Genomic DNA, 12,486 nt, shown 5'->3' with positions numbered 1-12,486 from the left:
ATGCCTCTGAGATCAGTTGCTGGGAATCACAAGTGAGGAGCGTGCTGTTGCACTCAGGTAGGTCCTGCTTGCAAATTTCCCATAGGCATCTAGTTAGCCATTGTGAGAACAGGAAGCTGGACTACATTGGCCTGTGACCTCATCAAACAAGAGTCTTTTCATGCTCTTACATTCTTGTAGATAAACACGCCACAAGCCCAGGTTCAGACATCATGAGAAACCAGACTCTGGCGTGTTTCTTAGTTACGCAACAGGTAAAGAGGAGCAGACTTCAGCAGCTTGTACCAGCACGCTGCCTGCTCACAGTAAACCATAGTTCATTTTTAACTATGGCTTTAATGTGATGTGTTAAGCAGGCCATGGTTCAAGCCTAGGGTGAAATAAGGAATCTTCTGGTATTGGGCCTACATTGTGCAAGGACAGAGCATTACAACAGTTTGAACAGGTAGGAGCAGGAGCAGTCTGCCTTTATGAACCTCTTGGGGGAGATTACCCTATATATGCATAGACTTGACTGTTATTAGCAGCAGACACTAATTTCTCAGGAGAACACCTGACATACTGACTGAGGTTTACTTTGTTGTGTTTAATTTTTGATACTGCTTAGTTTGCAAAAACAGAAATGCCATTGCTCAAGCCTCCGTTGACGTTCCAAGCCTCTGATTGGCTAAGTCCTACTCCCCAGTCACAAATATTCAATTTCCCATGGTGACATGGTCTGTCTGTGCTGAGAAGCATTAATTATCCATGCCTTAATTACAGAGGGAGGCAGATGGGACCCGTCCCCATTACCTTTTCTGTAGACCCACAGGTTTGTTACACTTTTAAAAGTCTATGCAGACATACTTTGATTACAACAGTGAGGAGGTCTGGGGCTTGTGGATTTCATTCAGGGCTCCCACCTCTTTCACCATAATAATTATATAAGTATAATTAATGCACTTGGCACATTAAACTGTTTTACATAAATTAAAATATGGTATTCCGCCTGATAACTATGTAACAGCCTCTAATACAGATCCTGAGATCTGATATTGGAGCAACACCAGAGAAACTGAGCACTGAAACTTTCCCTCTTTCTTGTAAAATAGGTTTCTTTTGCAAGGTGGGAATCAACCTGTTCGTTGTGGTGTAGTGGTTAGAGTGTATTACTAGGACGTGGGAGACCAGGGTTTGAATCCCTATGCAGCTCGCTGTGTGACCCTGAGCTAGATAGTCTCTCAGCCTAACCCACCTCACAGGGTTGTTGTGAGGATAAAAGCAGATAAAAGAATCATGTATGCCCCCTTTAGCTTCTTGGAGGAAAGGTAGGATAAAAATGTAATAAGTAAGAAAAGGAGTAAGAGTCTACAAATACATTTAACACATTTATTGTATTCATTGTTGGCATTCTTTTTAAGGGTTCTCTCCCCATGGCATCCATTAGGAAACAGAACTGAAGAGAATGTTTCCTTTAAACATTAAAAAGCAGAATCTAGTTAATTAATATTAAAAAGCACTTCTCAGAAGAACTGCAGCACGGGCAAGGGCAATGATAGATTGACAGGTTCAGGTGGCAAGTATATAAATATACCCAGCTAGCAATGTAGACAGTTTTGATCTCAGGCTCAACCACGAGCCTGAACAGGAGCACCTAAAGCATCAAGCCAGCCACTGTACTAGTAACTTTGTGAAATGTGTTGACATTACCTCAGGGAGAACATTCGGCAAAAGGAGCCAGATTCCACATTGCATTAGCCCTGAGTTGCTTCTTCAGAGAAGAGCAATCTAATGGTGAATATGGGCTCTACAAGAGTTCAGTGGATATGAAGTGCACACCTCAAGACTGAACTGTGGTTTTTTACTGTATTTCCCATAACACCAGAAGCCAGGACACAGAAAGATACTAGTCAGTGATACTGACTGATAGATACCTCAATAAGATGCAGCATGAAATCAGTTTAGCAGATTATTTCAAACTGAGGTTTTCAAAAGGGAGCTTCGTTATTTTCTACCCACGGTGCACATTCACAGTTTCAAACTATTTTATTCCATATTAGCTGTTTTGGAATAACTACCTCCTCTACTTTTTTTATTGACAGCCAACCAGCATAGATTAGAATCACTATTCCATAGACAAACATACAATATATTGAAAGCACTGGAGGGAAATCTGTTCTTTTACCTCTCAGGGAGTGTGGAGGAACTGGTGGTTAAAAATATGACAAGAAGTAATCATAGTTGTCACCTTTCAGATTTGAAAATAAGGGATCAGCAGCCTCGAAAATAAGGGATCAGCAGCCTCACCTGTCCTGGGGACAGTCTACGGGATATCTAACAATCTGGGATAGCAGTGGGAAGCAGCGGGAAACGGCGCTGGAACAAGGAAATTTCCCACAAAAAAAGGGAAGGTTGACAGCTATGGGTAATTAAACTGCCTACAAGACCAATAGTGGGGCCAATGGTCAAGAAGGCAGTTTTTGCATGTGTTGTAGAGAGAAGTGAGGGGCAGATGGGGCTCATCAACCTGGGAAGGTAGCCCATCTAGAAGGAAAACTAATCCTAAACCTCCACTGCCTCGTGGAATATCTTTGGGAGATGAAAAGGTTAAGGAGTAAACCCTACACAAATCAGGAATGGAGTCCCTAAGATGGTTGGATGGCAAGCCCTGCAGCCAAGCTGGTGCCAAACATATTGCTCTACTTTCCTTTGGGCCATATCAGCAAGGCTGAGAGTGGGGTCTTGTTGTCTGGGAAGCCCAGGATCTCCATACACACTACTCAGGCTTGTACCCCAAGGAGGAAACGTTGGTGCTGCTAATGCAGCTGTTTGACTTCCTACCCGGAGGCGCACTCCATTGTCTCTCGAGACAGATGGATACCAACAACAACAACAAGTTACTGCCTCTCAAAGATGAATGTCTCATTCCAGTACATCTATTCCAAGAACGAAGATGTTTATTCAGGTACTCAGAAATATATGCCTTGAGAAATATATGTCATGAACAGACATCCAACCAAAATTATCTACACTGTATGTTTGATAAAAAGTCATATGGTAGCAACACAGTTTCAATTTCTGGCTGATCCTTTGCTTTAAGAAAGCTGAATATAAAACTCAATGTAACTGATAGCTTTCCCCCTCCCCCCACTTGGCTTGATTTACTGATAAAAATGGTTACACTAAGGGAATGCTGTTGCCCTGTGATTAACAAACAAAACACATTCTGTACTTGAATGACAAGTAAAGCTATGAACTTTCTCTATAATACTGTTATGAGTGTGTGAGTGCTAGACACTTTTCAATTCCTGGACCCAGGAAGTGTTAGAATTTAATCAAGCCTCCAGAATCCCTAGACCCAATCATGGTTAAAATATAAGGCCAACTTCCTCATGAGCAGCAAGAGAGGGTCATAGAGACACCACAGTCTCCGCTATGCCTCATTCCAAAAAGGAAACATGAACCGGGGGCTGGAACCCTCAGAATCTCTTAGCATTCAGAGATTGGGTATATGTGCAGCAATATATCCAACTGTTATAAGAATGAAATCAAATATAACAGGAGACAGGTTGGAAAATATACAGTATTAACTTTAAGCTTGGTTCTGTATCTATTTATTAAAAATGGTTAAGGGGTATCTGCTGCCTTCTGTGAATTTAATTTGCTGTCTGGATAGAAAGCATTATTAAAGTTCAAAAACATGGACTGCAATTCAGGATCAGAGCCTTGGTGAATGTATAAAGCATTGCTTGTGTACAATGTTCAGCTGTTGACCAAGTCCACACCCGCTAGCAAAAGCCACAACAGTGAATGAGCTGTATTTACATTCTTCTCCATGCCCTTCTTGGACTTGGACTGATCTTCTCATCTGCCCTGCATCTTTTGATGTTATTGTTTGATAGGCTGTCAAGTCAGCTCCGATTTCTTGAGCTGTTCTGCTGCTTGTCTTTCAAGTGAAGATGTTATGGCCACTCAGGATGCAATTGGCTTAGCTACTCTGATGTCACAAAGAACCAGGTCAGTCTTGGGCTAGGCAGCTAAGAACTAAGAAGAATTTTAAGAGCTTAGAATTGGCATTCCAAGATCCATGTGATACTTTTGTTAAATTAAATCAGATCTGTGCTTCTCAAATGCCATAAACTTTTTTTGAATTTTGCTGCAGATCCACTGAGCACTTCCAGAATCCTTTTATGGAAACACATACATTTTGTGTTTGTGGGATAAATCCCCCTTTCTAGGTTTTCACACAACAGAATAGCTTTTGTTCAAAAGGTGAATACTTTGCCAGTTTCCCTGAAACCACTTTTTCTCTACAACTCTAAACATGTAGCATACCTGTTTTCAACCTGAAAACTACTACCAATATAATGAAAGTCACAGTAACTGGGAAACTCTATTTCAATTGGAACTATATAACGCTAGCATATGGGCTAGCAAATATCCGGAATGCGGCCATGCTCTAGTCTTTCTGAAACGCTTATATAGGATAGCACCTTCTTTGACTGGGAAATCTCTTTTCCATCTGTTTCTGCTAATTGGTGGTCTTGCGGAATTCTTGTTTCGCATCATGAACTTGATGTTTTATGAATGTTGTGTTATTAATGTTGTTGGAAGAGGTTTTTAGAAGCTTCGTTAGTTGTTGATATTGTATTTTTGAATCTTTTGTATGAAAACTGTCTTGAAGACTTATACTGTGTTTTAAAATATTTATATGCCACCTTTCAGACAAGGAAACAATGTGTTGTGATATTTGTCCAGAGCCTTAAATCTTGAGGCTGCAATCCTATTCAGATTTACATGACTTATCAAACACAGTGAAATATACTTCCGATTAAACATGTTAATCCTTGGAAGTACCACTGAAAAACTTTGACTTATTTCCAAGTAAAGTGAATGTTGGAAAGAGTCAAAGAATATACAATGACGTTTTAATGTATTAGCGTAAATCTAGAATGTTTGTTTTATTTGTTGGTAAAGCTGTTCTTTTTACTGTGTCTGGCATTATCTACTATATGTATTTCAATTATTTATAGTACTGAAATATAATTACTTACATTTTTAGCTGTTATTTTGGTGTGTGAAACCAGTTAACTCCAAGGAATCTTTGCATGTGTTATACTGGCCAGTGTGATATGTTTAGATAAATAGTAGTGCACAGATCTCAACTTTTTGAACTGTGTGAACTCACATTTGCTTTGTAAGTCACAGTTGGCTATGTGCAGCTAATGACTGTGCTATACTTCAAACACTGAGTGCAAACACATCAGATGTTCCTCTCCTGATCCCTCCTAATAGGAATCTCTTCAGAACTGTTCATAGTCAAATATATGCTACTTAGAGGTATCTATGGCAGAAGGAGTCATACAGTTTTTTCCTTTCAAAGTGTCCTACAGGCAGGCACAATAATGCTGCATCCTGGAACTATTCAGACAGTCTCATAATGTGTGCTTCTCATGGATGCAAAACTTTAAAGCAATTTCATGGTTCTTTCTGCACCAGTGTCTAACACAGAACAGATGGATTCTGCTATTGTGAAAAGTATCTCTCATAGTAGCTGCTAAAGAAAAACCGATGCAAAACTGGGTCCCATGTTGTTTTTTCCTCACTGTTGATTGAGAAAATCCATTCAGGTGTGTTTATCTGCAGCACCCACATAGTATGTAATGCTGTGTTGCTCTCCGAGTTTTCAGCAATTCAGGATCTTGAGGAAAGCTTTACGGAACTCATTGTTGAAGGTGGTGTAGATGACAGGGTTGAGGGCACTGTTGAAATACCCAAGCCATGTGGTAGCACTGTACAACTCTGGGGAGATGTGGCAAGCTTTGCAATGGGTATTCAGTATGTGTGTCAAAAAGAATGGCAGCCAGCAGACTATGAAAGTCCCTAGAATGAGAAAGAAAATGAGATGTCACCATCACTTTGGCTCAGAAGGGCTTTGGCTCAATCTGCCCACCTGAGAGCCAATTCATAGTTCTTTCCATTATTTTCAGGGCATCCTCACACATAACTAAAGAAACATCTTTGAAAGTCTCTTGGCTATTTAGCCACGTGGAAATAATGATAAAGGAGGAAAGAAAGTAGAAGAGAAATATTTTAAAGCAAAATGTAGATTTACATTGAAACTGCAGACAACAAGCTTTTTAAGTGTAATTTTTTAAAAGCACTCTTCCTCTCTGTGGTTCCTCCAACCAAATTTGTAGCCTGCTGCAGCTGCTTTTGTTAAAACAAAAAACAAAACCTCAAACCTGTTATATATGTCTGCCATGTAATATTCAGTTGGGTCCTCATTCTTGCACAGCCTGTTCTTTCAAAAGGAGCAAAAATACTTACCAAGAACAATAGCTAGCATTTGTGTGGCTTTCCTCTCTCTGAGCTGTATTGTCCGATGCTGCTGAGATGGTAGCTTCAAAGAGGTTGCTGTTTTGCCATTGTTGAGTTTGCGTACTTCTAAACTTTGTTCTTTGACTTTTGTCCTCACCTTTAGATCAACAACCTCTCTATCCCCTGTACTGGAGATGGAAACTTCGTGGCAGAAACTGCAATATTGCTGCAGTTCTGTGGGCGTCAGGGGCTTCTTCTCAGCAGGCAGCCTTTGGCCTGAACTCTTTAGCTGCAAACAACACAAGAGTGCGCTGGGAAGCTTCTGGTGCAAAGCTTTCCTTTCTGTATGTTGCTGAAAAACAAGAGGCCAACAAGAATCAGGAACCACTTAGAAAGATGGGGAGCTGCCTTAGACCAAGCCAGAACACCGGTCATTTTAGCATAATATTGTTGACACGGACTAGAAACATCTCTCTAGGGTTTCAGGCAGAAATTCTCCCCAGCCTTATCTGGGACTGATCCTGGGACCTTTGTTATGCAAAACTTGTAGGGTTCCACTGACCTGTTATAAATCTCTCTCTCTCTCTCTCTCTCTCTCTCTCTCTCTCTCTCTGTGACACCAAAGTGTAATCCGAAGATCACAGGGCGGTTTACAATATGAAAACACAAAAATAGATAGCATAACAAACAAAACCTTTTTTATATCTTGCTTTTTCCTCAAAAGAGCTCAAAGCAATAAGGACCAAACAGGCTTTCTCCCAGGGAGACATATGTCAGACAATGTGAGGAACATTATAGACATTTTGGAACTATTGGAGACTGACATAAATAGAAAAGCAGTTTTGATTTTTGTGGATGCGGAGAAAGCCTTTGACAATATTTCTTGGAGCTTTATGAAGAGGAATCTCCAAGGGATGGGGGTAGGCCAAAACTTTGAAAACGGTATAGGTGCAATATACTCTGAGCAAAAAGCTAAATTAATCGTGAATGGTGTAGTTATGGATGAGATCTCAATAGAAAAAGGGACACGACAGGGATGCCCAATATCCCCTCTATTGTTTATATCGGTCCTGGAGGTGTTATTGAATATGATTAGAAGGGACCAGCTGGTTGAAGGAATACAGCTCGGAGCTAAACATTATAAGTTAAGAGCATTTGCAGATGACCTAGTTTTGACTCTGCAAAGGCCAGAAGCCAGTACAAAAAGAGTTTTAGAAATAATTGAAATATTTGGTCAAGTGGTAGGTTTTAAATTAAATAAACAGAAGACAAAGGTGCTGGAAAAAAACTTAACGACGGGGGAAAAAAGATAGTTTCCAAAGGGAAACTGGTTTGGAAATAACAAAAAAAGTGAAATATCTGGGGGTGAATTTAACATCTAAGAATGTGAATTTATTTAAAGATAATTATGAGAAATGTTGGTCGGAAGTTAAGAAAGATATTGACATATGGTCTAGGTTGAGACTCTCCTTGTTAGGCCGAATTGCTGTTATCAAGATGAATGTATTGCCGAGATTGTTGTTTTTATTTCAGACATTACAAATTCTGGATAGGATGGACTGTTTCAAGAAGTGGCAGAAAGATATATCCAAATTTGTCTGGCAGGGCAAAAAGCCCAGAATAAAATTTAAGATTTTGACTGATGCAAAAGATAGGGGGGGTTTTGCTCTGCCGGACTTAAGACTTTACTATGAAGCAGCAGCTTTCTGCTGGTTGAAGCAATGGCTACTTCTTGAGGATACAGACATTTTAGACCTGGAAGGGTATGATAATAATTTTGGCTGGCATGCATATTTATGGTATGACAAGGCAAAGGTTTATAAAGGCTTTAAAAATCATATTGTCAGGAAAGCTTTGTATAATGTTTGGAATCGATATAAGGATTTGTTGGAAAGTAAAACACCCAGATGGTTGTCACCAATGGAAGCTAGAGCGGTGAAAAAACTTAACATGAACTCTAATTGGCCAAAATATTGTGAAATTATAGAATATGATGGTGAAAAGGTTAAATTACAGAGCTTTGAGAAACTAAAATCCAAGGTTCGAGACTGGTTACATTATTATCAGATAAATGAGACTTTTAAGCAGGACAGGAAACTAGGATTTCAGAAGGAGAGGTCAAAATTGGAAACAGAATTGTTAGAGACCAATACTAAGAATCTGTCTAAAATGTATAACTTGTTGCTGAAATGGAATACACAGGATGAAACGGTTAAATCAGCTATGATCAAATGGGCACAAGACTTAGGTCATGATATCATGTTTGCTGACTGGGAACAGTTATGGACCACAGGCCTTAAATTTACGGCATGTAGTGCCTTGAAAGAAAATATAATGAAAATGATCTATAGGTGGTACATGACCCCAGTCAAGCTTGCAAAGATATACCATTTGCCCAATAATAAATGCTGGAAATGTAACGAATGTGAAGGAACTTTCTACCACCTTTGGTGGACCTGCCCAAAGATTAAGGCCTACTGGGAAATGATCTATAATGAAATTAAGAAAATCCTTAAGTGGACATTTGCAAAGAAACCGGAGGCTTTTCTCTTGGGCATGGTCGGCCAATTGGTACCAAAGAAAGATAGGACATTTTTAATGTATGCAACTACAGCAGCAAGAATCCTTTTGGCAAAGTATTGGAAGATGCAAGAATTACCTACTCTGGAAGAATGGCAGACGAAGGTGACTGAATTTATGGGACTGGCAGAGATGACCGGCAGAATCCGTGATCAGAGGAGAGAGACAGTGGAAGAGGACTGGGAAAAATTCAAAATATATCTTTTTTTTAAAAAAATAATTTTTATTGGGTTTTTACATTTTATAACAACAAACACACACACAAAGACAAGAACACACAAACACACAAATACAATTACATACCCTAATTTTCTTTACCCACTTTCATTGACTTCCCCCCACCCCCTCCTCTTATATCCCAGTTCCAAAATTAATTCAGCAAGTTCTTACCTAACCTCTTAAAGATATTCATATTGTTTTTTAAAAATTAAATTCTTTTTGTTTATCTATATTCAACTTATCCAATTCTCTTATAATCATTAATTTCTTTTTTTTAAGGTCGATCTAACTTCCCCTCCACAAATTTTCCCTTTATTATATTAATTATAGGTCACATTGACCAAGTAAAACAAAACATAACATTTTATAGTTCTATTCTCTCCCCCCCCGCCCCGGTTTCTGTCCCTTCCCAGACAAATGTCCAAAAAAGAAACAAACAAAAAATAGTTCTTAGCCCGGATTTCTCACGTCCGAGGCGTCTGATTCTCTGTCAGTCCCTCTCTGCCAACTATATTGATAGTCCTCTTTGTTGATCCTAAGACCCCGAAGGAGTTCAGTCAGAGTCACATCATATTTTCTTTCATCCAGAATGTTAAAGAGTGTTTGCTGCGAAAGACCATCTAGTTTTCCATACTCAAGAGGAAAGTCCCAATCATGTTGCTTTATTCTTTTTAGTTTTAATATTCCAAGTACTCCAGGGACTTCTCTCTTCTTCTTTCTCATCTTTCGCAGGTTTGTAATCCAAAGGTCTTCTTGCTCATGCTCTAACAATGCAGATTCCTGGTTGATATTTTCCACTTGTAGTGTCTGAACTCCTTCTTTCTTCTCTGTCAATTCCAAAGGCATCTCTTCCTGCTCAGCTGCAGAGTTTTTATCATGCGTCTCCTTTGTGCATTCAGCAGAGTTGTTTGTTTCAGAATTCAAGGTCATAAAAACTTTACTCAGAGCCATACTCTGCTCCTGCAGGATTCCCACGAGAAAGAACATTTTTTCTATCTCCGCCAGTAATTTTCCCTCTGCAGCCATTGTATTGTCACTAATTCCCCCTAGGGGGCTTTCAATTATTTAATAGTCCTTTTCCAATAATCTGTTACTTTGTTATTATCAATACTTTGTTTCCAATCGCCTCAGTCCAAATGTATCAGCTTTAATTCCAAGAGTTGTTAAATAACAAAATTCTTACTTTGTCCGCCCGTTTGACAGCTTCTTTGACAGCTGTCAAACTCCTTTCACTTCTTCCTCCGGCACCCAAATAGGACACTCCCGGGTTTTGGGGGGGGGATTACACACAAAGTTCCAAAATTCCCTTTCTCTCCAGCACAAAATCTTCTTCTATCAAATTTGTGAAAAACTTTTAAATCATCAAAACAATATTCATTCCGCCTTAATTCTCCGTTCCTTGCTTTAAATCGTCTATAAGTAGAGGGGGTGCGGACTTCCCTTTAACACATCCCCCGATCGTGCCGAATTCACAGGATAAAATTTTTAAAGTCCAAATTCCACTACTCACGGGTCCTTTGTTATCCAGTCCAAATTTTGGGAAGAAAGTCAGCGCTCTCCGGCCATGGCTTGCGGCTTCACTCCACTGAGGTAGCGGTCTACTCTCAGCACCACGCCACTCTCCGTACCCTCTCCACAGCCTTTAAAAAGGCTCTTCGTGGGTCGGGGAGGGCGCTTAAGGTGCCCACCGAGTCACCAAGTCCGCAGGCTTCCGCGCCTGCGGTTTCTGAGGGTCCCCGTGTCGCCGGCACGGCAAGACCCGTCCTCAGTAGAGCCGATTCCCTCCGGAGCTCGGAGGGAATCCGCCATTAGCCGTTCGCGCTAACCCGGAAGTCCTCAAAATATATCTTAAGAACTGCTGTAAAATTTCAGACTGATAAAATGTCAAGGGGTAAGAAACAGAGAATTACAGCTGTAAATGTTTAAGTTAAGAAAACCTGAGGGAAGTTAAATATAAAAATGGAATGAAGGATTGCTAAAAAATTGGAAACAAGGGTGCAGTGAAGGGGAGGTATGGGGAAGTCATGTGTTGTTTGTGTATGTCTTTTTGTGTGTTTTTGTTTATGAAAATTAATAAAAATTATTTTTTTTAAAAAAAAAAGAGCTCAAAGCAGCAGACTTGGCTTCCCCCTTCCCAGTTTTATCCTCATAACAACCTGGTGAGGTTACAAAGAAGAAATTGTGACTGGCCCAAGTTTGTCCAGTGAGCTTCATGGCTGAGTGGGATTTTAAATCTGAATTTCCTCAGTTCTAGTTCGACACTCTAAACCCTCTGTTATCACACTATTTGGCTGCTAGTTAGTATAAAACTGATATTTAACTTAACCCATATAGTGTTGCAAATTGTATATGTAATTTCTTCCTTAGGGTAGGGGCAGTATATCTGATATTTAAAATACCTGTGCTTTAAATAATGTGTGTTTCGACTGAAATTAGTGGTCAGAAACTTTATTCATAACAAAAACTAACCACTAAAGTGGGTGCATAATCTCTTGTAGCTTTTATTGCCTGAGGTTGCACTTGCTGCAGCAGTCCTGATGGCATTCTGTGTTCCCAACAGAGATATTTGATACCTTATTTGCTACCTTATGATACCCATTTAGGTCTATGAACCTGAAACTAGTAAATAAAATACTTGTTCCCAAAAGTAAGTAGTAAAATTAGTAGTTCAAAGGCAAGTAATTTATTTCACTAGTGCTTGTTACCACATAAGTGAATAATTCCAGTAGAGCTGGAAATAGCTGATATGAAGACTAACAGATCCATCATTGCTCATGATTGGTAAACACTTTCAGCTGCTCCTCTGTTAATGCTATGCTCAAATCGGCTTTGCATATTCAAAACCCTGCAAAGTTGTTCTGAGCAGATATGCCCATGTCTTATTGCCCACTCAGCAGGGTGGGGTGGGGAAAAGCATCTGTTCCAACTGAGGGGTGAGTCTGACTAAAACAAATAACCAGAGAGGAAGAAATTAAGAAACCCCTTCCATTCTTAGAACATGAAAAGTGTGGTTTTGGGTCTGACTAAAGGTTTACTAGTATCCTGCCAGAGGCCTATGGAGAGCCCACAAGTAGGACATGAGGTTAGACAGAGTGAATGCATTGCAGAAGGCCAAAAGCAGCCCATGTGGTACCTCCAGGTGGGAGCTGTAGTCTTAACAACAGCTGCAAGGAAACAACAGCTGCAGTAGTTTATGGGAGCTGAGCAGACGCCATATGAGGAAGAGGCACAGGAGGTGCAGAAATGAGGCCTACATAGGCCTGTTGCAAGTCGATAGGGCTGTTTCTATTTCACCCCTTCTGGGCTCCAGTAGAACCCTACAGGCATACTATATAGAATATGACAGTTAAGGCCCTTTCTAAATAAAGCCTTTTTGTTTGTGGGTCA

At 40.0% G+C, this 12,486-nt stretch overlaps 1 protein-coding gene across 1 annotated transcript in view; it reads right to left on the bottom strand.

The window, feature by feature from the left end:
* Positions 1-2,914: 2,914 nt before the first annotated feature.
* Positions 2,915-12,486, bottom strand: part of DRD3 (dopamine receptor D3) — a 28,230-nt gene continuing 18,658 nt past the window's right edge. The window contains exons 6-7 of the mRNA XM_081859743.1: positions 6,310-6,652; positions 2,915-5,862 (exon numbers count right to left, since the gene is read on the bottom strand). Coding sequence (XP_081715869.1) covers positions 5,666-5,862; positions 6,310-6,652 — 540 coding nt within the window. The 3' untranslated portion in view covers positions 2,915-5,665. The remainder of the gene's footprint in view (positions 5,863-6,309; positions 6,653-12,486) is intronic.

This window comes from Podarcis erhardii, assembly GCF_964252035.2.
Source record: "Podarcis erhardii genome assembly, chromosome: 4".
NCBI lineage: Eukaryota > Metazoa > Chordata > Lepidosauria > Squamata > Lacertidae > Podarcis > Podarcis erhardii.
This window is presented reverse-complemented; position numbering and strand designations above follow the sequence as displayed.